Raw genomic sequence first — 26,056 nt, 5'->3', positions numbered from 1 at the left:
GGGGAGATCCCCTCTCCAAATAAGAAAGGAAAAGAGCTGGGGTTGTGGCTCAGCGGTAGAGCGCTCCCCTCGCGTATGGGAGGCCCTGGGTTCCATCCTCAGCACCTCATAAAAGAAAATAAAGATATTGTGTCCAACTAAAAGGTAAAGTATATTAAAGAAAAGGAACAGAAAGGCCTGTGCAAGGGCTGTGCTGGGCACCCGTGCTGTCCCCAAGGGTGGCTTGGACAAGGGGTCAGGTGCCCTCGCCACGCCTGTCCACCCTGCTCCTCTGCCGCTGGGCCTCCCAGGCGGTGGGGAAGGGGACCCCATGAGCAGAGCATTAAATACACTCTACACGTAGAATTTTGGTGGAGACTCTATGGGGGTTGAAACCCGCCTGGGGCCCAGGGCCTGGCAGGAGGGTGTCATCATAACACATTACCGTGCTGGGGATAAAGGGAGGATGCAGACAGGGATGCAGGGAGTCTCTGTTCTGACAGGAGCCTCAGCAACTTAGCGAGATCCTGTGCTCTGTGACCTAGGGCCAGCCTCTCGCCCTCTCTGGGCCTCAGTTTTCTTATCAGTGTAATCAGAGATAATATTAAATATTTTACCAAGTGCTGGGCCCTGAATGGCTGCTGGCCAGCTGTAAAGACCCAGCTCAAGGCACCGTGTGTGGCCTGGGGCTCTCTGAGTGCTGCCCTCCTTGGCCAGCAGAGTGCTGGAGGCCAAAGGACCCTTGGGGGTCATGCGGTGGAGGAACGGCACCCTCACCCTGTAGGCTGACTCTGTCCGTCACCTCTTCATTATTGTTACTGGACACTGTTCCTCCTCGTCACTTCAGTGGCAGCTTGAGCGCTTGTCCCCGAGGCCATGTTCCCACAGCCTGATGTGCTCACTGTCCATCCTCTGGAGAGAAGCTCTGCAGAACCCGATGGGACGCCTCCCAGAGCAGAGCCAAAACCCATCTGGACGTGACTGGGCTCGCGAGGTGGCGAGGTGGCGAGGTGGCCGAAGGTGGCCTGCACCCCCCGCCAGGTGGCTCCAAGGCAGAGCAGCAGGGGCTGGTTCCCCAGACTGCTGCCCGCCGCCTGCCCTGCCCAGCCTTTCCTGAAGGCCGGCCTCTGGTAGGGGGCCCCCAGCACCAGGCCAAGACTCTGGGAGGCCCGTGCTGCGTGCTGTCACATGCTGCATGCTGTCACCGTCAGTGCTGTAGCTTTGTGTTCCGAATGCTCGGTGGCCTTAACCGAGGGTCTCTGCGTCTGCCGAAGGCGTGGTTCCGCCAGGGAGTGTGGAGGAGCCGCTGGTCTTGGGGTGATGCTGACCAGCCCCTGTGGGGGTAAGGCCACTGTACCGAGGTGACCCCCAGGGGGACGCCTGCATCAGACAGAAGCGTCTCGATGGGCCCCCTGGGCTGGTGTGGCTGCCCGGCCCATCCAGGCTCCCTCTGCGCCAGTGTCCTGGCTGTGCCTTCTGTCCTGTGGCCCGAGATGCTGGTTCTGCTTCTGCTGTTGCCTCCGGGTCAGAAGGCCCTCCCTTTGGGGGTGGCCCCGGACTTGCCCGTACCCCACTCCCCGCACCTCCCTGGCCAGGGCCAATCCCGTGACCAGAGCCAGCTGCCCGGGGGCTGGACGTTAGTCCTCAGTGGGGCGGCCCAGTCCCGCCACAATTCTGGGCTCTGTGTCTGAGGAAGAAGGGGACAGTGGCCGCTGGGGTAGGATGGGCAGTCTGTGCCCCAGAGGGGAAGCTGCGGGCCCGGGATGGGTGGCCTCCTGTGGCTCTGGAGTGGACGGACGTCTGACCTGGCTGCACCCCCCACCCCCTGGCAGGTACAATTGCAGGGAGGAGTTCCAGATCCACGACGAGCCGCTCAAGGCCCACTACACGCTGGGCCGCCTCTCGGACGCCACCCCCGAGCACTACCTGGTGCAGGTGAGGCCAGCCCTGTCCCCGCCTCGGGGTCCCTCCCCCATCTTCCTCTGCCCTCCTCCCCGTCCCCCTCTGCCTCCCTCAGGGCCTCACCCCTTCCCAGAGGCCAGCAGCTTGGCCTCCCTCTGCGCCCCGTGGTTCCCCTGCCCCCGGGCCCTGCTCTGCGTTTCCCAGGCCCCCTTCCTCCCTCCTCAGGTGCTGGGCAGTGGAGATGGGACTAGTGGCCGCAGGCTGTCTGGGCTGAGAACCTCCCTCTGTTCTTTTCAAAGTTCTGGACTTCTCTGACTTGCTCTTTCCCCTCCTAGAGGGGCCCAGAGAGCCAGGCCACGGGCAGACGTCTTGGTCCCCCGTTGGCTGGGCAGAGGGGGTGGACGTGGCGGGTGTTTAGCCACCGGAATGGGGACAGGCTGCACTTGCCCACAGAGGCGCCAGGACGTTCTGGCTTGTCCGGGGTGCTGGCTCCCCTTCCCATCTGTCCTGGGCCGGGGCCTGCTGGGGGCCCGGGAGGCATGAGAAGGTCCAGGGCTCCTTCTGCTCCTTCTGCTTCTCGCCCGGCGGGCTGGGCCCGGTTTCCTCCCTCCTCTGCTGGCTGCTCCTGTCGGTCCCTGGAGCTGGCTGGGCCGGGCAGGGGCTGAGCTCTGGCTCATCCGGTGCCGCAGATGTGACCCCCTCCTGGAGTCCCTTCTCCACGTGTGCCCCCGAGAGGCGGGGACATTTGCCCTCTTCTGGGGGAGCCCCTTCAAGCCGCCCCTCTCCCTGTCTTTCCTCCCAGCCTGGCCCCGGGCCCTCCTGATGCTCCCTCAGGAGGGTGGTCTCTCCCTCTCCCCCGCCCCGTGACACCTGCCCAACACAGATGTCTTTTGGGAGCCTACAGTGGAACACAGGGCAGAGCATGTCCCTTCCCCCACTTCCCTGCTCCGTGTCCCCTGGAGTCCAGGACAGAGCCCTGCCTGTGGAAGATTCCCCGGGTCTCTGAGTGACTCTGCTGTGGCTGTCCCCTGCCAGGGCCGATACTTCCTGGTGCGGGATGTTCCTGAGAAGGTGGACGTGCTGGGCACCTCAGAGAGCTGCGGGGCCCCCAACTTCCGGCAAGGGCGCGGCGGGTTCGCCGTGTTTGGCATGGGGCAGCCCAGCCTCCTGGGATTCAGGCGCATCCTCCAGAAACTTCAGAAGGACGGACACAAGGTAACGCAGCTGCTTCCAGTCCAGCCCCGACCTAGGAGGGCTCCAGGGAGGGGCAGCTTCGAGGCTCTGGAGGGGCCTGGCCACAGGCCTGGGAGGGCGCAGGGCCTGCGTCAGGCCTCGACTGCCATGGTGGTCCTTGTGGTGGGCTGGGAATTCCGCCAGATGTTCATTGTGTGTCCTGTGTGGATGTGGGAACTCCGAGCCGTTCTGAGCGCCTAGGAGGAAGTGAGGGGGTGACAGGGTGACATGGGCCCCCTCATAACACAAGAGATGCCAGATGATCGCAGCTGACATGAATCGTGCCGTCAACCCTAAGGGAGGAGCTGCCAGGCCCATTTTGCAGAGGAGGAAACTAAGGCCTGGAGAGAGTAGTGACTTGCTCAAGGTCACACAGCTTTGCCCCAAGACCCAAACCCAGGCAGCTAGACCCCAAGTGCCTGTTTCCTTCCCTCCTTCCCGCCCTCCTTCCTTCCTTTTTACAGGGGGACTGAGCCTATGTGCTTTACCACTAAGCCACGCCCCCAGCCATTGTTTTTTTTTTTAATATTTATTTTTTAGTTTTAGGTTGACACGATATCTTCATTTTATATTTATGTGGTGCTGAGGATCGAACCCAGGGCCTCATGCGTGTTAGGCGAGCACGCTACCACTGAGCCACAACCCCAGCCCCAAGCCCTTTTTATATTTTATTCTGAGACAGGGTGTCATTAAGTTGCTGAGGCTGGGTTTGAACTCTTGATCCTCCTGCCTCAGTTGCTGGGGTTACAGGCGTGAGCCACTGCGCCCAGCTCAAGTGCTCATTTTCAGCGACTCCCCTTGCTTACCTGAGGGAGGTGGGGTTTGCCTCTCCAGGACAGAGCTGGCAGGGCACCGCTCTGGCTGCAGGGACAGAGAGGACAGGGAGCGTCTGAGTGGCTCTGTAGGTGGGGAGGCCCCTGTGAACCAGGGCCAGGTGGGGCTCCCTGTAGCTTCCCGTGGCTCCCCTCCCAACTTGACTTAAGTTCCACCCTCTCTGCCTGTGGGTGCTCGATGGCTGATGGCTCAGGGGTGGGGACAGCCATTTCTTCAGCTGATGTCATCAATCCCCTGATTTATCTGGGGTCCTGCCCAGGAACTGTGGGCTCTCCATGTTGAAACATAGCAGGCCTCCTCACTGGAGAGCCCAAGAGCTGGATAAAGGCCGCTGGCCTGTGGGGGGGGCTCCTGCTGACTGGGTGGTCGAGCAGGTGACTGGACTGAGCTGAATCCTCAGGGAGGATTCAGGTTGCAGGGTCCAGGGTGGGTGCTGGGCCTCGGAGGAGAGAGGAGCGGCCGGGCAGAGGCTGGGCAGGGCGAGGTCCCCACCTGGTAACGGTGGCCGTCTCGCGGCAGGAGTGCGTCATCTTCTGCGTGCGCGAGGAGCCTGTGCTGTTCTTGCGTGCTGGCGAGGACCTCGTGTCCTACACACCTCGCGACAAGCAGAACCTTCACGAGAACCTCCAGGGCCTGGGTCCGGGGAGCCAGGCGGAGAGGTTGGAGCTGACCATCCAGAAGGAGGTGAGGCGGGAGAGGAGGTGGGGGCTCCCCCCAGGCCTCCTGCCCTGAGCTACGGCCCGGCTCGGCACTCTCTGGGGCGGCCCACCTGGCTCTCCCGGCCCCCACGCCCTTGCTTCTGTGCCCTTGTTTCTGTGCTCTGCAAGGCTGGTGGCCAGAGGCAGGTCTTCCTCTTCTGGCCTCTCTGTGGCTGTCCCTTTGCAGCCTGTTTCTCTCCCCTGTGCTCAGCGTCCTTGTTTAGAAAAGGGTCTGTGGGGTCTAAAGAGCCCTGGACTAGAGAGCCCACCAGCAGAGTTGGTCTCCTCCTGTGCTGTTGGGCCCAGCGGGCGCTGTCCCTCTGGGCCTCTGTTGGCCCATCTCTGAGACCCCTGTGTCTTCCTCCTGCCCTCCACAGCACAGAGACTTGGCAGGTCTCTAAGGCAGCTGGCCCACCACAGGAGAGTGCAGGGGGAAGGTGGGGTCACGTGCCTGCTAGGCTCCAGAGGGCAGGAGGCGAGGCCCAACTGGTGACATCGCCTTCCGCCTCCCCTGCCGGCCTCCCGCCTCCCCGTGCCTTAGCCACCCGCCCAGCTGAGCAAACCTGTCCTGGCAGCTTGGTGCGCTCCTGCTGCCCCTGGGGCAGGGCGGGCATCCCCGCGTGGTGAGCCCATGCACAGCTGGCTGCCCCCGATCCCTTCAGGCTCCCAGGCAGGGTACAGAGGGCGTCTCTGGCCATGGGGTTCCCTCCTGGATGAAGAGAAGCCTACGCAGCTGGTCACTCTAGAGGTCAGCTGGGACATCCAGGAGGGGCTGAAGGTCAGGTTGTCCCTGTGACCTCACACCGCCCTCCAGATCCACGACTTTGCCCGGCTGAGCGGGAACACTTACCACGTGTACCACAGCACGGGGGACCTGCAGGGGGAGCCCCACGCCGTGACCGTCCGGGCTGAGGATGACGTGCAGGTGACCAAGGAGGTGTACCAGCGGCCCCTCTTCCTGCAGCCCACCTACAGGTACCAGGGCGCCAGTCCTCCAGCTGTGGCCTCAGTTTCGCCATCTGCAGGTCGGGCATGGGGATGAGGGTCGGGGTGCCCAGGGCGGGTGGGTGACCTGCCTGATGAGGCCCTCCTCACCTGGCAGGTACCAGCGCCTGCCCCTGCCTGAGCAAGGTGCCCCCCTGGAAGCCCAGCTCGACGCCTTCGTCAGTGTCATCAGGGTAAATGGGGGCAGAGGCAGTGCTGGGGACATGTGGGGACAGGGGCCTTGAGGGCTGGAGGTCTGAGGTCGCAGGATCTCTGGCTTTTCCTGGGGGGCTTCGCCCTGAGCTGTGTGGGGGACCCAGTGAGTTGGGTTGCATGGGGCAGCACCCTGTGTGTGTCTGTCCCTTTGGGGTGAGTGTGTACACTCTCTAGGTCTCTGCTTGTGTGTGCACCTGTGTGTGGGTGTGTATTTGCACACACTCTAATGACAGAGTCCGGGGGGCCCTGGAGGACTGGTCCCAGGGGGCTCGGCTGCTGACGTGCTGTGTGGCCTTGGAGAGCCCCCCCAGCCTCTCTAGCCCTCAGGTCCCTCATGGCCTTGGGGGACATAGCCGTTCCTGCTGCTTCGCCTCTTAGCTGGGGTTTCATGGGCTCCGAGGCCTCTGGTCAGCCCTTCAGACGCTGCCTTATTTAACTCGCAGGGCACAGCGGGTGCCACAGAGGCCTGATGCCCTCTGAGTAGCTCTCGCTTCCAGTCCCTGCACCTGCTCCCTGTGCCCTGCTCACAGAGTCCCTCTAAGGGGTCAGCCTCCTGGGACAGGTGGGCAGGTCGGGTTGTGGATCTGCACAGGAGGCTGGGCCTCCGGTCCACCCCGCTGGCTGTAGACGGCGGGGCAGGGCTGGCTGGTGTACGAGCCCTTCCTCGCCTTGGCCCCAGCCTCAGGGTCTCCAGGTCATGCTGTTGCCTATTGTCCACGGTCTGTTCCCAGGAGACCCCCAGCCTATTGCGGCTCCGTGACGCCCATGGGCCTCCACCGGCCCTCCTCTTCAGCTGCCAGTCAGGCGTGGGCAGGACCAACCTGGGCATGGTGCTGGGCACGCTCGTGCTGTTTCACCACAGTGGGACGATCTCACAGCCAGAGTGAGTGGCCTGGGACCCGGAGTCCCAAAAGGCTGTGGGAATGAGCAGGGGAGAGGAGGGGGCAGGGCTACCCAGGATGATGAGGGCACATCCAGGAACCTGGAGGCACAGCTTGGGCTCCTTTCCTGGCTGGTCACAGATTTGCTGCGTGACCTGGGGAGAGGAACTTGACCTCTCTGGGCTCAGTTCCCTAGTGGGAGAAATGCCTTTTGGGATCCAGGAGGAGCCTACAGTCCCCTGCTTCCCAGTGGCAGTGGGAGGGGAGACAGTGGGCAGCACAGCTGTCCCAGAAGCCTTAGGGAGCCCTGAGTAGTGGCTAACCTCCCGCCTTGTCAGGGCCGTCCCTCCGCAGACCCGGCCGCTGCCCATGGAGCAGTTCCAGGTGGTCCAGAGCTTCCTCTGCACCGCGCCCCAGGGGAGGAAGGTGGTAGAGGAGGTGAGTGAGGGGCGGGCAGGGCAGGGCAGCGGGGACGGCAAGGGGGCCTCCCCTCCTCACGCCTTCTCCCTGCCCACGGTCTTCTGTTGACGCTGTCCTCTCTCCCTCCTCCTCACTGCCCGTCCCTGACTCCAGGTAGACAGGGCCATCGCCACCTGCGCGGAGCTGCATGATCTGAAGGAGGAGGTCCTGGAGGGCCAGCGGCATCTGGGAGCCACCCAGAGCAGGGCGCAGGTGAGGCCCAGGGAGGCGGCTCGGGCCCCGGCCTCCTGGGAGGCCACAGCCAGGTTTGGTTAGCACCGTGACCCGCTTCTTTGAGATCGACCTCTCTGGCTGCTTCTCCCACAAGAAAAGGAGTTTCCAGAGGAAGGGGAGGTGGGGTGCTGGCCTGCAGGAAGGCCGAGGAAGAGGGGAAGTTTACTTTCCCTGACCGGGTCCCTGAGCTGCGAGGATAAACAGGATGGAGGGAGGCTGCCGGGGGCTGGGGCCTGAGCTGGGACACTTCCCAGATCCCTCAAGTTCCTGCATTGGCCTCGCGTTACTATGATGAAATACCTGAGACGATCAGCTTATAAAGAGAAAATGTTTACTTTGGATCATCATTTGGGAAGTTTCAGTCCATGATGGAAGGGCCCTGTTCCTTTTAGATCTGTGGCGAGTCAGGAGGAATGTGTGGTGGAGCAAAACCGCTTATGACAGCCAACAATAAAAAATTTAAAAAAAAAAAAAAACCGCTTATGTCATGGCCAGGGAGCAAAGGGAGAGGTGGGGGGGGTCCCATGGTCCCACCCTCGTGACCTAAAGACCTCCCACTAATAATAGCCCTCCCTACCCCCTCACTACCCGCCCTGTGCTGGGCATGGGACCCAGGGCAGCTTACCGCTGAGCCATGGCCCCAGCCCTTTTTAATTATTTATTTTGAGACAGGGTCTCACTGTGGTTGAGGCTGGCCTCAACCTTGCGCTCCTCCTGCCTCAGCCCCGAGTCAGTGGGGTTACGGACAAGGCTCCCCACACCTGGCCTGGCCCACTTCTTAAACATGGAGGAGACCGAGCCTATAGCACAGGGCCTGTGGCGGGCTTTGGACATCCAGAATTCGGCAGCGCCCCTCACGAATGAAGCTCCAGGGGTCTCTTTGTCGAGACCAGGATGTGGTCCTGTCTGCAGCTTCTGGAAGATGCTGGGCCCTGGGCTCTCTCTGACAGAATTGAGAAATTAGGAAGAGGTCACCACCATTCAGCACAGCTCTGGGAGCAGGTGTCTAGGTTCTCTGGCCTAAGTTGCCAACACACAGTTTACCTTCTGCTTGTTGTAACTTTACAGCATTAGCTGGTCCCTGTGTGGCTACCTGGTCTTTGTCTTGAGATTTATTTATTTGTTTTCGGTACCAGGGATTGAACCCAGGGACACTTAACCACTGAGCCCCCTCCCCAGCCCTATTTTGTGTTTCATTTAGAGACAGGGTCTCACTGAGTTGCTTAGCACCTCATTTTTGCTGAGGCTGGCTTTGAACTCACGATCCTCCTGCCTTAGCCTCCCGAGCCACTGGGATTACGGGTCACACTGCACCCAGCTCGGGTCCCTGGTTCTTAAAGAAGGCCCTCTCTGAAGAAAGGAAAGGGTTTGAACACTTGACCCTGCAGCACAGAGGACGCGGAACAGGATGGACAAGATGGGGGTGGCCTCAGAGGAGAGCTCGGTAGCCCCCACGCTCTCCCAGGCTGAGAGGCAGGTCAGCACCAGAGCGGCGGGGCCTGGTGTGGTTGCCAGCCCCTCTCCTGGCCCCACCGGTAACCATAGCAAATGAGATAGAGTTAGACATACAGGAGAACTTCCAACCTGGCAGAACTGTGGTATGAAGCAGGGAGACTGTCTTCTGGGGTTTCCCAGGCTTAACTCCTCCTATCCTTCCAGGCATGGAGAGTGGGTCGCCTGAGAAACCCCATTTTTAGCACCTGCCCTCCCTTGCTGGCCCTTTTTTAGGGAAGCGGTGGCCAGCATGACGTCCAGCAGAGGGCGCTGCAGAGCCTGGAGCGATACTTCTACCTGATCCTGTTTAACTACTATCTCCACGAGCAGGTGGGGCTGGGGGCTCCTCCAGATGTCCCCCCCTCAGAGTGACGGGTGTCAGGGACCCCACGGAGCTGGGTGGGGGCACGGTTGCTGTGTTGGTCCCCAGGAAGGCGGAAGCGTGGGACCCGTGGGAGAGTGGTTCCTGGGCCTGACCCCTCTGGCCTCTGCCGTGGTGGCAGCGCCATCCGGCCTCCTTCGCTGCGCTCTGGTCCCCGTGCTGGCCTTCTCCTGGGGCGGGCAGGAGAGCTGGGCCGGCGCTGCGCCCTGAGTGCCCGTCTCTCTGCCTCGGGCCGCAGTACCCCCTGGCCCTTGCCCTCAGTTTCAGCCGCTGGCTCTGTGCCCACCCTGAGCTCTACCGCCTGCCTGTGACACTGAGCCCCGCGGGGCCCGCGGCCCCCAGGGACCTCATCGCCAAGGGCTCCCTGGTGAGTGGCTGGCTGAAGGGAGTGGGAGTGGGCCTGGCTGGGGGACCCTGCGGGCTTGGGGCAAGCGTGGCCCATGGGGTGGCAGGATCCTCTTGTGAGCAGTTGCCTCCTCAGGCCCCAGGATCGGGCCACTCTTCCTTTTTTATTTATTTTATTTTTCAGTTGTCAGTGGACCTTTATTTAATTAATTTATTTACATGCGGTGCTGAGAGTCGAACCCAGGGCCTCCCACTCGCCAGGCGAGCGCTCTACCTCTGAGCCATGACTGCAGCCCCTCGGGCCACTGTTCTGGTCCCTTTTCTTAGTTTCAGACCTGCGTACTTTGGAGGGAGGCAGGGTGCTGGGCCACGGTCCCTTGGTCCCAGCTCTCCTCTCTGAGCTCAGCCTCCTCCTCTAGGGAGTGGCTGCCCTGGCTCCTGTCCCCGCTGGGGCGCTGGGGAAGCTCTGGGTGTGCAGATGGGCTCTGTCAGCGGGGGAGGTGGAGCCTCCCTCTGGACCACAGGCGGGTTCTGATCCTCGGTGGCTGCGGTTGGCTGCGGTAGGTCCCAAACTCGGTGCCCTCCCCACAGGAGGCCGATGACCTTGTCTCTCCGGATGCTCTCAGCACCATCAGGGAGATGGACGTGGCCAACTTCCGGCGAGTGCCCCGCATGCCCATCTATGGCACAGCCCAACCCAGCGCCAAGGTGATGCTCCTGGGGTTTGGGCCCCACATGGGGGGCGGGCAGGGTGTGGCTGGGCCCTTTCACTGATGGCCTCTGCCCCCAGGCCCTGGGCAGCATCCTGGCCTACCTGACTGATGCCAAGAGGAAGCTGCGGCAGGTGGTCTGGGTCAACCTGCGGCAGGAGGCCGTGCTACAGTGTGATGGCCACACCCACAGTCTGCTGTTGCCCGGGCCAGCGCTGCTCCCCGACCAGCTGGAGGTGAGTTTCCTGCTCCTGCTCTGATTCCCCTGCCTTGGAGCCTTCTGGAACGTGGCTTAGGAGGGTCTTCAGGAGCCCCCTGTTCCTGCTACAGATGGAGAAACCGAGGCCTTGGGGGCGTCTCAGGAGCAGCTGGTTTAGGACTCCTGCTCCAGGGCCCTGGCCGCCTTCCTGGCCCCAGGGCTCCCGGGGGTCAGGGAAGCCCCTGGCAGCCAGCCTGGTCACCGTGGCAGCAGGCTGTGGCCCTTCAAGGTCGCTGCAGGCTGCCTCAGCAGCCTCTCCCTCTGTCTGTCTGTGCCAGGCCCTGGAGACCCAGCTGAAGGCCCACCTGAGTTCGACGTCCCCCGACACGAAGGGCCCACCGAGCCCCCGGTTCCAGACGTGCCTCACCATGCGGGAGGTCTTCAGCCAGCACCACGGAGCCTGCCCGGGCCTCACCTACCACCGCATCCCCGTGCCCGACTTCTGTGCCCCCCGTGAGGAGGTGAGGGGCCGGGCAGGCCAAGGCCGCTGGGGGCACACCAGGTGACCCCTACCTCCACGCCTGGGCTCAGGGTGGGGAGACCAGCCCAACTCAGCACTGGGCCTCACATTGTCTCCTGAGGCCTTGAGATTTAGCCCAAGAGGCTCATTCACACCGTTTTCTAGGGGTGTGTGTGTGTGTGAGTGTGGACACATACATACTGATCACATGTTGCAGTGTGTACTGCGTGTTACAGGATGTGCAGGTGTCTGATGGGGCCCCTGTGGAGGGTACCTACGTGTGCCTTGCAGGTTCTGTGGAATCTGGGAGGCAGAGGTTGGGTTTAGGGGAGCTGCGTGGGGTTCGTGTAGGAGAACATCGTGACGGGCTAGTGTGACTGAAGCAGTGTTGTGTGGCCGCTGTGGCTTCGTGACAGATGTGTGTTCCTAGGAGGTGTAGGCTGTGTGTAAGGCACGTGGGCGTGTTCATGGTATGTGCCTGACGTGTGTTGTGTAGGGGTCACAGTGCGCCTCTGGACACGCTTCGATGCTACCCAGGCTCACATGTCCCTGTTGAGGGCTCCTGCCTGTGGTGTGTGGCCCCCTGGTGGCTGAGGGCAGCAGCAGTCTGAGCTCAGGACCTTGCCCTTGCATGGGGACCTGGCCTCGTCCAGCTGGGTTGGCAGGGGTGCAGGACACGGGGTTGGCATGACCTGCTGGGTAGGGGTGGGCAACTGGAGCCCCCAGTGTGCTGTGTCTGCTCACACATCCGGTCCCTGGGGTGGGGACGGTATGACTGCACCAGGGTGCAGCGGTTCACACACACGCGGTCTCGGGTGCCAAGTGAGCCGCGTGTGCGCATGTGCAAAGTTGTGGGCCGGGCCGTTCCTGGGGTTGCCGTCTGAGGGGGTGCCATGCCGGGAGTCTGAGCAGCCAGGAGGCCCCACCCTCAGCTGTGCCCTCCCACCCACCCAGGACTTCGACTGCCTGCTGGAGGCCTTGCGGGCTGCTCTTGCCAAGGACCCAGGCTCCGGCTTCGTGTTCAGCTGCCTCAGTGGCCAGGGCCGGACCACGACGGCCATGGTGGTGGCCGTGCTGGCCTTCTGGAGCATCCAAGTACGTGTGGCCTCTTGCATGAGGACGGGTCTGCCTGGCAGTGGTGGGCATTGGAGTCCCGAGGACGCTGCCCGTGGCAGGAAGCCACAGGGAGCAGACAGTGCCTTGGCCCTGGCAGACCCCCGCAGGGCCTTGGCGTGGGGGAGGGAGGCTGGGGTGCTCCAGGTCAGCTGCTGTGCTCCCTCAGGGCTGCCCGGAGGTGGGCGAGGAGGAGCTGGTGAGTGTGCCAGACGCCAAGTTCACCAAGGGAGAGTTTCAGGTGAGTGTGCCCCGCGGGGTCCTGGGGGCACCTGGGGAGGGGAGAGGAGTCCTGTGGTGGGTCTGGGGGTGTTCCTCAGAGCTCTCCCCATTGCTGTCTCCTCTTCGGCTCTGGGGCCCTGTGGCGGGTCACTGGACATGTCCTCGTCTGGGTGAGGTTGAAGACCGCCATCAGGCGCCTGGGACCCAGCTTGGGCCCCACTGCCCTGGTCCTTCTCCTGCTTCAGGTCAGGGTGCTGAATGGACAGCCCCGACACTTCAGGTTCTGTCATCAGGTATCGGCTGTCACCCTGCAGCGAGTCATCTAGATACCACCAGGAGGTGGCGCCTCCCTGAGGAGCTAATGTCCCTGTCTGCTCCTGCTCCCTGGCCAGCTTGCCCTGCGCCCCTGGCTGCAGCCCACACCTGGGCCTCCACAGGGCCCTCACCTGTCTGGGAAGGGGAGAGGAGTCCTGCGGTGGGTCTGGGGGTGCTCCGTGGGGCTCTGGGCCTTTGCGGAGCTCCTCCTCCTCCCTGGGCCTCTCCTTTCTCTTTTTCTGTCTGGTTTTCTGATTCTTTTCTTATTGTGGTAAAATATACGTAATAGAACGTTTATGTCAGGCGCGGTGGTACATGTCTGTAATCCCCGGGGCTTTGGAGGTGAGGCAGGAGGATGCAGGTTCAAAGCCAGCCTCAGCAACTTAGCAAGGCCCCAAGCAACTCAGCCAGCCCGTGTCTTAAAATAAAAAATCAAAAAATAAAAAATAAAATAGGGGGTGGGGATGTGACTCAGTATCCCTGGTTCAACCCCTAGTAACAAAAAAAAAAGAAAGAAAATTGACTATTTTAAGGGTACAGTTCGATGTCATTAAATATACGTTCATTGTTGTATAGCCATCACCACTGTCCATCTAACTCTTTCATGTTGTAAAACAGAGACTTTGCTGTATAAAACTGTAACTCCCTGTCGCCCCCTCTCCTAGCCCTCTGTTAACCACCCCCAACCACTTCCTTCCACTGGGGATTGAACCCAGAGGCGATAAACCACTGAGTTATTCCCCAGCCCTTTTTTGTATTTTATTTAGAGATAGGGTCTTGCTGAGTTGCTAAGGGCCTCACTAAGTTGCTGAGGCTGGCTTTGAACTCGTGATCCTCCTGCCTCAGCCTTCTCTTGGGGTATTGATTTGCACTATCCTAATGATTAATGTTGGGCAGCTTTTTGGGGCTTGTTGGCCACTTGTGTGTCTTCTTGGGAGAGGTGTCTGTTCATTTCTTTGTGTTTGAATTGGTTGTCTTGTTGAGTTTTCAGAGTTCTTTACATATTGATCCCGTATCAGATTTGTGTTTACTCTCTTGGTAGTGTCCCTTGATGTATAAGTTCTTAATTTTTTTAAAAAAAATTTTATTTTATATGGTGCTGAGGATTGAACCCAGTGCCTCACACATGCTAGGCAAGCACCCTACCTCTGAGCCACAACCCCAGTCCCACAAGTTCTTAATTTTAATGAAGTCTGATTTGTCTGTTTTTGCTTTTGTTGGGCTGGCTTTTGGTTTTATATCCAAGAAATCAAAGCTAATCGAATGTCATGAAGCTCCTGTGTGTTTTATGCTAAGACTTATGGTTTTAGCCCTCACACATAGGTGTTTGATCCACCAAGGTGATTGGCGTATGTGGTATGAGGTAGGCCCAGCTTTATTCTTTTGCATGTGGAAAACTGGACATTGAGTCTCGCTGAGGGACTGGCCTTTCTGCCCTGGCGCTGTTGTTGGAAACCTCTTGACCCCATGGATGAGGTTTATGTACCAGCTGAATGCCTAGTTGTCATGCCAGTCCTGCAGACTGCCCAGCCCTGGGCCAGCTTCCTGAGACATTTGGGAGCAGGGGGGCCTGCCCTGGGATGGGGCCATGCATGTCCCTCCCTGGCTTGCTGGTGGTGCGCACCAAGCAGGTGCTGCAGACTGCCCCAGCTTTGTGGGGCCAAGACGTGAACGTGAACACTGGAGTGGGCCTCGGGGGGGGAGGGGCTAGGCAGGGTGGGGCCTTTGTGTGCTGAGTGCATGGAGCCCCCAGGAGACCAAGGAGACCAAGACCCTGGGTGACATCTGACTTTCATATAAATGTGAGAGTGTCATATTTGGTCTAGGGAGCAGGAGGGCAGGGCTGAGGCAGGGACACCAGCCAGGGACTGAAGAGGCGAAGGTGTTAGAGGTCTGGAGGAGCAGGCTGGAGGGGTGTGATGAGGGCAGATTTGGAAGGGGGTTTGTTGGGAGGAGAAGAGCCCTGCCCCGTGGAGTGACCTTCACAGCCTCAGTTTTCCTGGGAGTCAAGGGGTACTCTCTGGTACTTTCCTGTGGGGCAGGAAAAGGGCCCGAAGGGCTCCAACATTGCTGTTTCCCACATCTCCTTGTCTTCCCAGCCCAGCGTGAGACAGTTGTCCCCTATATAGATTAGAGTTCTGGAGTGTGCGTGCGTGCGTGTCACGTACACGATGCGGAATTGTGAGCTGAGATCGCGCAGTGGCTCACCACCTGCCCCTTCCCCATGGGAGGGCTTAGCATTTGCTGACCTCGTAAGAGAAAGTGTCTCCAGACTGTAAGCTGGAAGGCCACTGGCATAGCCGAAACAGGATCACAGTACGTGGCCTTTTAGAGTCTCGGTACCCATGTTAAGAACTGTGCAGAAATTGCAACGTGAACTGCGTGCATTGCAGCCTAGTGGTGGAGCGCTTGACCGGCAGGTCCGAGGCCCTGGGCACAGCCCCTAAGCAGAAACCAGAGGTCAAAATACAACACTTTGGGAGCCTGGCCTGAGAGGCACAGGACCCCACCTTGTCAGTCCCTGCCTGAGAGAGGGCCAGCAGGGCTCTGCAGCCAGGGCCTGGCCTCAGGCTGGGGTGGCTGTTCAGAGGGGGCTGAGCCAGCTGCCTAGTCTGGGGGCCCCCACCACACTGTCTCTCCTGTGCTCCTCCCACTCCTCGGGCCCAGGTGGTGATGGACGTGGTGCAGCTGCTGCCTGATGGGCACCACGTGAAGAAGGAGGTGGATGCAGCGCTGGACACAGTCAGTGAGACCATGACACCCATGCACTATCACCTGCGGGAAATCATCATCTGCACCTACCGCCAGGTGAGCCTCACCCGCCCAGGTGTGCTTCCAGATGTGCCCAGCCCCCATGGTGGCTGATGGGGTGTGAGGTGGCTGGCGGTATCGCAGGCTCACCCTCTGCTCTTGGTCACGTTTCCATCTTCCAGAAGCAGAGGTGATCCCTGAAAGGGAAACCCCAACCCCGAGCTGATCCTGTCCCTGGGGTGTGTGCAGGGGTGATACGAAAAAGACCTGACCGCTTCGCCCCGGGGCCCATCGAGAATGAGGCCAGGCAGAGCACCTACCCGGGCCCGGCGTTGACTCTCTATTCTGTGGATATGGGGACCCGGTGTGCCTGGGTCAGAGTCGGGTAGATGGCAGAGTCTTCAGGGCCTGGGAGTGGTTGCCGGGCCCATCAGGTCAGCATTTACCCGCCAGTGCCCCCAGGACACAGTCTGGGCTGCCCTGGAACTGGGCCTGGCCCCCATTGGCCCCTTTCTTTGGTCTGCTCAGTTAAAAATGAATTTTTCATTAGAGCATTAGAGTTACACAGAGTAGTTGGGTTCATTTTGACAAAGTCACACAGGCATGGAATTTGATTTGACTCCATTTCAGGCCCTTCCCTCCCCACAAATTAATTTTGAACAACTCACTAAATTATAAAAATGAAGTTTCTATAACAGTTTGGATTTCATGTAAAAATATGGATTTTCATCCTATCTAAGTGTGCCCTTGTGTCCAGCCCTCTGGACCCCATGCTCCCAGCTCGGTCACACTTGGCTCACCCACCTGCCATCACAGGACCAGGGGTCACTTGGGCATTGCAGCCTCAGGCCTCAGGGGGTGCACTGACCTGCCCATTTCTGTGCTTCCCCCGGCCTGGAATTGGATTGGCTGCTGAGACAGTGGGGTGCTCGGGTGGGAGGGGCCACCAGGGATGGGGTGAGAGCTCCCGTGGTGCCAGCTTGTGTTCTGTGCTGCTGGTCTGTGATTCTCAGGGACAGCTTCCACCCATAGCCTCAAGCCAGCCCCGTGCCTCAGCCTGCAGGTGGGACAGATGAGCAGTGATCCAGACTTTGCTCAGGGTCATGGGGCAGGCACAGCATTGGGAGTCGGATAAGATCAGAGGTCAGCTGGGAGAGGGTTTTGCAGACTTAAGGGGCTGCCAGTGTGGGAAGGGGAAGGTGGATAAGGAACTTCTGAAATGGACTTGGTGTACTTTGGTAAGACACGTGTTTTCTCCAGAACCTGTGGTTAAATTGTACCCTGGGGCTTCTGTTGGGTTACTTTTGGGTCCCACTAGCCCTGGTCTCTCGTGCTGCCACCGAGTCAAGAGGCTGAGCTCCTTCACTTTAAGAACTCACTGGCAGAGGGTAAAGGTCTCAGGCTTCCAGATGTTTCTGCAGCTAGAGGCCCAGGGAGTCCAAAGGGGGTGGCTAAAACTGGGCACAGCGGTGGATGCCTGTATTGTAATTTTGAGACCCTGTCTCAAAATAAAATAGAAATGCAGCTCAGGGGTAGAGTGCTTGCCTAGCATGTCCTAGGCCCTGGGTTCAATCCCTAGTACTAGAGAAAAGTGGGGAGGGTTGGGGGTAATACCTAGACCTGCTTCAAAATACCACAGACACCGCCCCATGCTGGCTGAGCTCTGCCAAGAGTCTCCTTCTCTGTATCCCTGACTCTAAAACTCATAGGCCTCTGAGCCCTGCAACCCAGGATGTCCACTGTGAGACACACACAGGGTGGAGCAGGGAGTGTTGTGGGTCCTTCCCACCAGGCCACCCATCCCATTCCCAGTGCCAGAGTGGTGCTGACCTCTGCAGTGGGAGGATGGGGATCCCCAGCCTCATCCCAGGGCCCCTGAAGGGGTCAGAGGCCAAGGGTAGAGTCATTCTCTGGTGTAACCACCAGGTGGTGTCAGCGAGCTAAATTTTGGTCGATTCTTCAAGGTGCTGAAGCGAGCGAGGCGGGCCTGAGACATGCCCCAGTGCAGGGCCCTTGCCTGCCTGCGCAGGAGGTTAACCTGGGAGCTTTAAAACATACCCTGGCCTGGGATCCATCCCAGGAGAGTTCAGTTTGGTTGGTCTGCTGTGAGGCCAGCATGGGTCTTGTTTTTCAAATTCCCCAGCTGTAACTAAGGCTGAGAACCACATCCCATATGCAGGGTCTCCACCTTCAGTGACCCTCAGAGGCCCCTGGGCCCCTTGCTAAGCTGGGCCCACTCCAGGGTCTCTGATTCCAGGTCTGGATGTCTGACAGCTCCCAGAGGCTGGGACCTCACTGGGGACCAGCTGCCCTAGTCTCTTGCTCTTTCTCTTTGTTATAACAGCTTTATTGAGGTACGGTTCACTCACCATGCGATGCACATATTTATAGTCTACCATTTTATGGTTTTTAGTACATTCACAGAATTGTGCAGCCATCACTATCAAGTTTAGAACATTTTCAGAACCCCAGAAAGAAACCTCCTACCTGCTGGCAGTCTCTTCTCCCCCAGCCCCACATCTCCAGTCTACTTTGAGCCTATGTGGATTTGCCTACTCTAGTTAGGTTTATGGGTTTTTTTGGTACTGGGGATTACACCCAGCTGTGCATAACCACTGAGAAACACCCCCAGCCCTTTTTAAAATTTTTAAATTTTGAGTCAGGTCTCTCAAGTTGCTGAGGCTAGCTTCGAACTTATCATCCTCCTGCCTCAGCCTCCTGAGTTGCTGGGATCAGAGGCGTGTGCCACTCACTGTATCTGGCTACTTCATTTCTTTTTAGTGCAGAATAATATTTCATTGTGTGGAAGGTTCATGTTTTGGCTATCTACTCATTAGCTGACAGGCATTTGGGTTGTTTCCACTTTTTCACTGTTTTGAGTCGTGGGCTGTGAACATTTGTGTGAAAGTATTTGTGTGGGCATGTTTTCATTTATCTTGGAGATATGCCTGTGTGTGGGAAAAATTAAAAAGCTCAGTTTTCCCCTCTGTTCTCACCGCGACACTCAGTGCAGATGGCACCAGCCAGGCATCTTCTGATCTACCTGGAGATACCAGATCTCACGGGTTAAGGGCTCAGCTCCAAGACTGTCCCCTCCCCTTCCTGCCATTCATGAGCCCCAGGGGTTCAATTGAGCTTTTGATGGACAGGATATAAACGCCACAACCTCCTCCTTGGGCTTAATGAATGGCTTGAGCAGCTCCCGGGCCCAGAGAGACACGGGCTGAGGTTTGGGAGAAAGGACATGCAGCTTCCGGGTCCTCCGTGGGCATCACCTTCCAGGAGTGTCCATGTGCTCAGTGGCCTGTCCTTGGGGTTTTCCGGAGACCTTAGTGCACGGGCAGCATTGCTGTAGGCTGGGTGGGGACCCCAGCACTGTGTGTTCTGCTCTCCTGTTGATGTCTCTGGGATGCACTCCTCCAGATACCCTCTGGAACGAGAAGGCTCTTGTGTTCTGCTACCTATCAAGGGTAAGTTAGGATTTCTATATAGTTTCTATGACTTGCCTTGGGGAAGAAATTCTAGTTTCTGTAGCCCACTTTGGAGTGCAAATTATGATCCAGTAACTGTATATGGAAAGCAAAAACTATGAATCACAATAATATAACCTCAGAGTAGATTGGTTGGATCCTGTGGTCATTCTAAGTTCAACCTTCGGAGGAACTTTGAAACTGTCTTCCACAGGGGCTCCACCATTTCCCATCCCCACCAGCCCTGTGTGAAGGTTCTGACGTCTCCCTGTCCTTGTCCTTGCCAACACACTAGTCATTGTGGTTTTTTTTCTTTTTTCTTTTTTCGCGGTGCTGGGGATGGTACCCAGGACCTTGTGCATGCTGGGTGAGCGCTCCACCACGGAACCACACCCCAGCCCCTTGTCTTTCTTTTTGATTCTTGCCATTCTCCTGGGTGTGAAGTGTAAACTGGTCATGGTTTTGGTTTCCTTTCCCCCTTGACCACTGGGGTTGAGCATTTTTTCATGAGCTGATTGATCATTCGTATAGCTTCCTTGGTGAGTTGTTTGTTCAGGTCCTTTGCTCATTTTTAATTGAGTAGGCCTTGTTCATTAGTCTAGACATTCTTACATCTTCTTGACATCAATCTGTTATCAGAGATATCATTTGCAAAAATTTCCTGCTATTCTGTGAGTTGTCTTCACTCTCTTGATAAGATCCTTTAGTGCACAGCAGATTCTGATTTTGACCAAGTTCAATATCTGTTTTTTTCTTGTGTTGCTTGTGCTTTGATGTCATACCTACTCTAAGGTCATGAAGATTTATGCCTATGTTTTTGTGATGCTCAATTTTATATATCAGAATTTTAGGTATTGCCATGATATCCAGATATTTAGTCAATACTATTCTAGATGGTTCTGTGAAAATATTTTTTTAGGTGATATTAGCACTTAAGTTAGCAGAAATTGAGTAAAGCATATTACCCTCCATGATGTGGGGGGGGGCCATGTATAATTTTGTCATTTATTCTGTTGATACACAGCTTGTTGTGTTCATTGATTTTCAGGGGTTAAACCAGTCTTATATTCCTGGGATAAGTGCTTGTAGTCGTGGCGTTGTGACTGGACACATATGTGCAGGATTCAGTTTGCTAGCATTTGGCTGAGGATTTTTGTATGTATATTCATAAGCATTATTGGTCTGTATTTTCCTTTCTTGTGAAGCCTTTGCTTAATTTTGATATCAGGGTAACACAGTTCTCTTTCTGGCATCCTCTCTCCATGTCGACAAGATATTTCAATTCTGGGAGTTTCCTAACCTTCTCTGGGATCACATGGAGAGAGAGGAGGCTCGGCAATTGGAGTATCTGGGTTTGAGTCTCTTCTGGAAACACTCATGGCCCAGGTTCTTTGGCCCCGAGGTGGGACCATCATGGCACCTGATGAACAGGGGCGTGGTGAGGATGGGTGAGGAGTGTGAATGCCTCGCACCACTCGGGCACGATTCCTGCTGGCCACAGTGGCCGCTGTTGTGTTGTTGCCCTTCCCGTCACAGCTGGGAGCCGTGGTGAAGAGGTGCTGGAGTCCAGCTCTCTGTCCCGCCCTGGGAATGGTCCGTGTGCCCAGAACATGGCGCCGTGTCCTCTGCACTCCTCCGGGATGCTGTCAGCTGGGGCTCCGCAAGAAAGACGTGACTAACTTTCCAGCCAGACTAGAGCTCTGGGTTCCAGTAGTCACAGCTGGTAGTATCTCAAAACCCTTGACAGGCCACTGCAGGCAGCAGGCCCTAAGGTCTAGCCGGGGTTTTGTTCCTGTAGTTCCAGGTTTAAGTCTCTGCCAAGGCTGTGTCAGGCTTCCCCTGGGGGTCAGGCAAGGCCCTCTGGAGCGCAGTCCTGGTTTCCTCCCCTGACAGGCCCCTGCTGATGTCCCTGGGCCTGTGGAGGGCTCAGCCCCCAAGCCTCGCCCTTCTGTGCCGGGGTCCACTAGCACAGGGACGCAGGAGGTTTTTCTCCTCACTAGCGCCCTCTAGGCCTGGGCTTGGGGAGGGCAGGAGACCTGGCTTGGGGCCAGACAAATAAGGCCACTTTGTTGAGGCTGTCACTAATTCATTGCCAACACTTGACAAGGGGACAGGAATTCCATATGGTTCTGATCCAAGGAGTTTTAGCAGGGAGATCTTTGCAGTCACCCAGTCGCAGATTCTGGAAGTGCTGCTAGAGAACAAGGCAGGACCTGGAAGGGCTTGGACCTCACAGACCAGCTTACTTTTTTTTTTTTTCCCTTTCTTCTGGTAGTGAGCCAGGCAGATGCTCTACCACTGAGCCATGCCTGATTATCACATGCCATTTTTTTTTTTAAAGAAAGGACTTCCTTAGGATTGCTAGTGTCTAATTTTTTTTAATACATCCTTTTAAAGAAAAGGAGGATACAAACATTTTCTTTGGGTACTCCCCAGGGATATTATACCACTAAGCTACACCCCCAGCCCTTTTTATTTTGAAACAGAACCTCACTAAGTTGCCAAGGCTGGCCTTGAACTTATAATCCTCCTGTCTCAGCCTCTTGAGTCACTGGGATTCCTAGAGGAAACAACCATTTAAAACCCCAGTTAGCATCTGATAGAGTTGGTGTTTCATAGAAGAAAGGATATTTTGCCTGGCACTTGTAATCCCAGTGGCTCAGGAGGCTGAGGCAGGAGGATCATGAGTTCATAGCCAGCCTCAGCAATGGCAAGACACTAAGCAACTCAATGAGACCCTATCTCTAAATAAAATACAAAGTAGGACTGGGGATGTGGCTCAGTGATCAAGTGCCCCTGAGTTCAATCCCCTGTACCCTCCCTGCCACCAAAAGAGAAAAAGGATATTTTAGTAACAAAAAAGTTAGAAGGATGTCATGTCAGAATAGAAGCCTTGAAAATGTTTATATTTCTAATTTCTGGTGGCGCCAAGAAAACCGGTCCAGGGCCTGGGCTTGGGGATTGCTGTTCCGGCCACCAGGCTTCTGTCTCCTTTATAAGGCCAGAAAGGCCGAATGCCTCCTCCAAGGTGACCTGCATGTCCCAGCTTGGACCTAGGTCCTGCCTGAGGTCAGGGTGATGACCTGCGTGGTCCCAGCTGCCTCCAGGTTAGAAGGGGCCTCAGGCCAGCTCTGTACATGAGAGGGGAGACTCTCTGACCGCCTGTGTTCCCACCTGCTGGGCGATACTGCTCTTCCCATGGGGTGGCATGAGGAAGTCCTTGGGGACCAGAAGAGCAGGACTTGCCTCATGCCTGGTAGGTGCTAAGCACAGAGGGCTCTGAGGGTGCCCCAGGGGGCCCCTCCTGGTTTCACAATGCCCCCACTGACCCTCAGCATCCAGTGCTGAAAGGCTGTGGAGAGACCTGGCGTCTGTTTAAAGATGAGGCTGGGGGGCCTGGAGTGGGCGGGCAGAGTGCCCAAGGTCCCCTGCGAGTTGGTGGTAGAGCAGGATGAGAGGCCCAGGTCCTCACCCCTGAACTGTCTCCTGTCCACTTTGCTCTTGACCCTGGGGTCTCCTCCGCGTTGCTCTCGTGGGTGGCAAGGGTTTGCTGAGGCTCTAGTGGGGCTGCAGCTCGGCTGCCCTCCAGGGAACCGCTCCTCCGGAAGTGGGCAGCCGTGGGTCTCCCCAGGTGTCTGGCTATTCATTCAAACCTCTGCCTTCTGGTTTCAAACCAGAGGTCCCTAGGTGACCTCCAGTGGGTCTGCAGTTCTCTGGACACAGTGGCCGGGGTGCTGGTCAGCCCTCTGGGGTTCCCTGCAGCCTCGGGATGGATGTGGCCCTGAGCCCAGGCCTGGTGTCACCTCCGTCAGCTCCACTGCCTGGGAACTGTCCACCTGAAGTGTCCTCCCCAGAGATCACAGCCTTGGGACTCTGAGCCCCTAACTGCAGGCAGCTCCTGGCTGCCTGGCCCTCCGCCCCTCAGCGCCCCTGAGCGGCAGCGTCTTGGCCAAGAGCGGGCGAGCACAGCCCCTGGCCTTTGGCCTTTGTCTGCTTCCAGCAGTGAAGGCCCTGCAGGGCTGGGCGGGCAGTGGAGGTGCGGCCACTGCTCCCACATGGGAGAGGGGAGCCCCACTCCAGGGCGGGCTTGCAAGGCGAGCAGGAGGCCTGCGGGTGGCGGCTGGCGTAGAGCTGTGGGGAGCGCAGCGTTGCTAGAGCCCGTGGAAAGCGTGGCGAGGCCCCGGGGCCTGTGGGCATCCAATTTTTGCCTTTTTGTCTGGTCTTTGTGCGTTTGCGCCTACCTTCTCTGGTGGGCGGGATTATGATGGCCCCCGGGATTCCGCACCTTGGTGGTGTCCCTCAACAGGGCTCCCCAGCGTGGCCACCCCCTGCCCGCCTGCCCTGGGCCTGCGAGGAAGGCCAGCCGAGCCTGCCTTCTGGGGGCCGGGAGGGGGCGCGCACGAATGGTCTCTCCCTGCATGGTCTTCGTGTCATACTAACATCCACGTAACCTGCAGCCCTGTGGGAATGTCCTATGTCCCCTGCGGTTCCTCTGTGGATGGCCTTTCCAGGTGTTTCCTGGGGTGGGGTGTCCAAGTACATGCTGCTCCTTTACCCGTGGCGATCACTTCCTTCCTTCTTATATAAATTTACTTATTCATTTTTGTTTTAGTTGTAGTTGGACACAATACCTTTATTTCATTCATTTGTTTTTATGTGGTGCTGAGGATCGAAACCAGGGTCTCGCATGTGCTAGGCAAGGGCTCTACCTCTGAGCCCCAGCCCCAGCCCCACGGGGATTATTTCTGAAGGCTGATCCTTAAAAGTAGCATTATTGACTACCTTGAAAGGTAGGAACTTATTTTATTTTTAAAAAGTTATTTTGGAAATTTTCAAACAGAAAACTTCAAAGTGGAAAGCCCCAGGGGCCCTGGTATGCCACCTCCTGGCTGTGGGAGGTCCCCATCACCTCCTCTTCAGCATGGGTCACTATGAAGCAAGTGCCTGCCTGCATAGCATTTCCTCTGTAAATATTTCAGCACGTGCCCCTAAAGAGGTGATCTTGCTGGGTGTGGTGGCACATGTCTGTAATCCTAGTGGCTCCGGAGGCTAAGGCAGGAGGACCCAGAGTTCAAAGCCAGCCTCAGTATGGAAAACCAGCCTCTGCACGTGATTGAGTTAACTCCCCTGCTGGGCGATGTGGCGTCAGGCATCCATGCTGCTAGACTGTCCCGCTCTTCTAGGGTTCGAGTGACTGTCTTCCTACAGTCCCATGGGTGAAGCTGTGCTCACCTGTTCCTTTGTAATATAACCCCTTGCCCTGTTTAGGATAGAATCTTCCATGGAAGTGCCTTGTGTGTGTCCCCTTCTTTTACTGTGGCCTACCCAGGTGTCAGTCAACCTGCTGACAGTGGACATCATGAAGATAGACTCAGCCCCCTGAAACCTGACCCCGTGCCTCATTTGAATGGCTTCTCCTCAATAAAAGGGGTCAGCACATGCTCTCCCTCTCTTTCTTCCTGCGGACCCTTAAGGTCAGAGGAGCCGTCACAGCTACCCCAGAGAAAAAGGTACTTGTGTCTCTTATGTGGTCATTTTGCGCAGCCCAGTTAGCCCAGTTTACCTGGAGTGACCCCTGAGCCTTTTGGTCTCGAGAACAGAAACCCGGCACTCAGCAACTTAGCAAGGCCTTAAGCAACTTAGTGAGACCCTGTATCTAAATAAAATATAAAGAGGGGCTAGGGAATGGGAGTGTATCTCAGTGGTTAAGTGCCCCTGGGTTCAATGCCTGGTACCAAAAAAGAAAAAAAAATAAAGAGAGAGAGAAGGTGATCTTTTGAAAAAGGATAATCAGGACACCAGTGTCTCCCCTAAAACAATTAGCAGTTTCTTATCATCAGATGTTGAGTCAGTGTTGAGATTTGCTCACTGGTCTCATTGAGTCTGTCCTGGGAGCAGGTCCACACGAGAGCCACCTGTTATATATGGTCGGTTGGCCCTTAAGGCTCGTGGATTTGCCTACTTATTAGGGGGTGGGAGGGAACCCGGGGCTTCTAAATAGGGGAAGGACTCTACCACTCAGCCCCTCCCCCGCCCAAGGCCCTTTTCATCTCAAAAGCTCTTCTCTTCCCTCTCTCCGTGGATCACATTTGTTGGGAGCAGCTGGTCATCCCACCAGGCTTCCCAAGGCTGACCTTGCCAGTGGCATCCTGGGTTTAGCTCAGCCCCTCTCTCCTGTAGACTTCTGGAGTCACAGGCTTGTACCAGTTCCTGCTCCATCTTTGTCTGGAATAGTTGGAAGAGTTACAGGTGGCGCCAGGGCCTGGAGGCCCTGCCCTTGCTCTTGTTGTGACTGGTGTTCTCGGTGTATGTCACTTGAATTTCTTCTTTCATTTGGAATTTGCAGGACCCGGTGTGGTGGTGCAGCCTATGATCCCAGTGGCTTGGGAGGCTGAGGCAGGAGGATCTCAGTTTGAGGTCAGCCTGGGCAACTTAACGGGACCAGAAAAGGGCTGGGATTGCAGTTCAGTGGTAAAGTCTCCTTAGGTTCAATTTCTAGTACTGCTTTAAAAAAAGTGGGGGGATGGCCATTCAGAATTTGCAGAATGGTGATCTGCTCATTCCTCGTTTCTTCTTTAATTAACTGTGGCAATTAACTGACAGTTCCTGAGAGACCACCCTTTCTGGGTCAGAAAGGCAGGTGGTTGCTTTTCCCCTGGATTTCCCCGTCTTCAGAGGACAGGTCAGTTTGGGAGGCACTTGCCTAACTAAAACAGGGAAAGACGTTGGATGGTGAGGGAAGGGGGAGCCAGGGGCGGCTGCAGACCAGTGCTGGAGGCCAGGGGCCCGACGTCTCCCAGCAGCTCAGCACCAGCCCCAGGTGCTCACAGCCGGGTCCTCACTCTGCACTGGTGTCTGACGACAGGCAGGCTCCCACTTAGCTCTGGTCTTGCATTTATGGGGGAGAGAGGTCTCCGTCCTTAGGCCAAGTGTGCCCAGGAACACAGCTGGGGGTGGCAGGGAGAAGGTGAGACCCAGACCCAGTTCCCGGATGCAGCCCTCTCTGTGCCACCCTGCCCCCGGGAAGCCAGCTTCACCTCTTCCTACCCTCCCCTAGCTTGTCAGGGGGGGACGCCATGGTCCTGGCTCTTCTCAGGCTGCAGAGCAGAGGCTGC

At 57.4% G+C, this 26,056-nt stretch overlaps 1 protein-coding gene across 7 annotated transcripts in view; it reads left to right on the top strand.

Annotated features, from left to right (window-relative positions):
* The window catches only part of Pald1 (phosphatase domain containing paladin 1), an 80,575-nt gene that overhangs the window by 44,400 nt on the left and 10,119 nt on the right, over positions 1 to 26,056 (top strand). For 6 of the 7 annotated variants that reach the window (XM_071611193.1, XM_071611192.1, XM_071611195.1 and 3 more), the window contains exons 3-18: positions 1,812 to 1,914; positions 2,917 to 3,096; positions 4,468 to 4,632; positions 5,461 to 5,621; positions 5,749 to 5,824; positions 6,578 to 6,729; positions 7,066 to 7,165; positions 7,301 to 7,399; positions 9,149 to 9,244; positions 9,535 to 9,663; positions 10,233 to 10,349; positions 10,432 to 10,587; positions 10,889 to 11,071; positions 12,025 to 12,165; positions 12,353 to 12,424; positions 15,388 to 15,528. In XM_071611193.1, the coding sequence (XP_071467294.1) occupies positions 1,812 to 1,914; positions 2,917 to 3,096; positions 4,468 to 4,632; positions 5,461 to 5,621; positions 5,749 to 5,824; positions 6,578 to 6,729; positions 7,066 to 7,165; positions 7,301 to 7,399; positions 9,149 to 9,244; positions 9,535 to 9,663; positions 10,233 to 10,349; positions 10,432 to 10,587; positions 10,889 to 11,071; positions 12,025 to 12,165; positions 12,353 to 12,424; positions 15,388 to 15,528 (2,071 nt within the window). Of the gene's footprint in view, positions 1 to 1,811; positions 1,915 to 2,916; positions 3,097 to 4,467; positions 4,633 to 5,460; positions 5,622 to 5,748; positions 5,825 to 6,577; positions 6,730 to 7,065; positions 7,166 to 7,300; positions 7,400 to 9,148; positions 9,245 to 9,534; positions 9,664 to 10,232; positions 10,350 to 10,431; positions 10,588 to 10,888; positions 11,072 to 12,024; positions 12,166 to 12,352; positions 12,425 to 12,698; positions 13,385 to 15,387; positions 15,529 to 26,056 lie in introns of those variants that run through there. The other variant, XM_071611198.1, reaches the window with a different exon arrangement.

The sequence above is a fragment of the Marmota flaviventris genome, chromosome 4 (genome assembly GCF_047511675.1).
Source record: "Marmota flaviventris isolate mMarFla1 chromosome 4, mMarFla1.hap1, whole genome shotgun sequence".
NCBI classification, from domain to species: Eukaryota; Metazoa; Chordata; class Mammalia; order Rodentia; family Sciuridae; genus Marmota; species Marmota flaviventris.
This window is presented reverse-complemented; position numbering and strand designations above follow the sequence as displayed.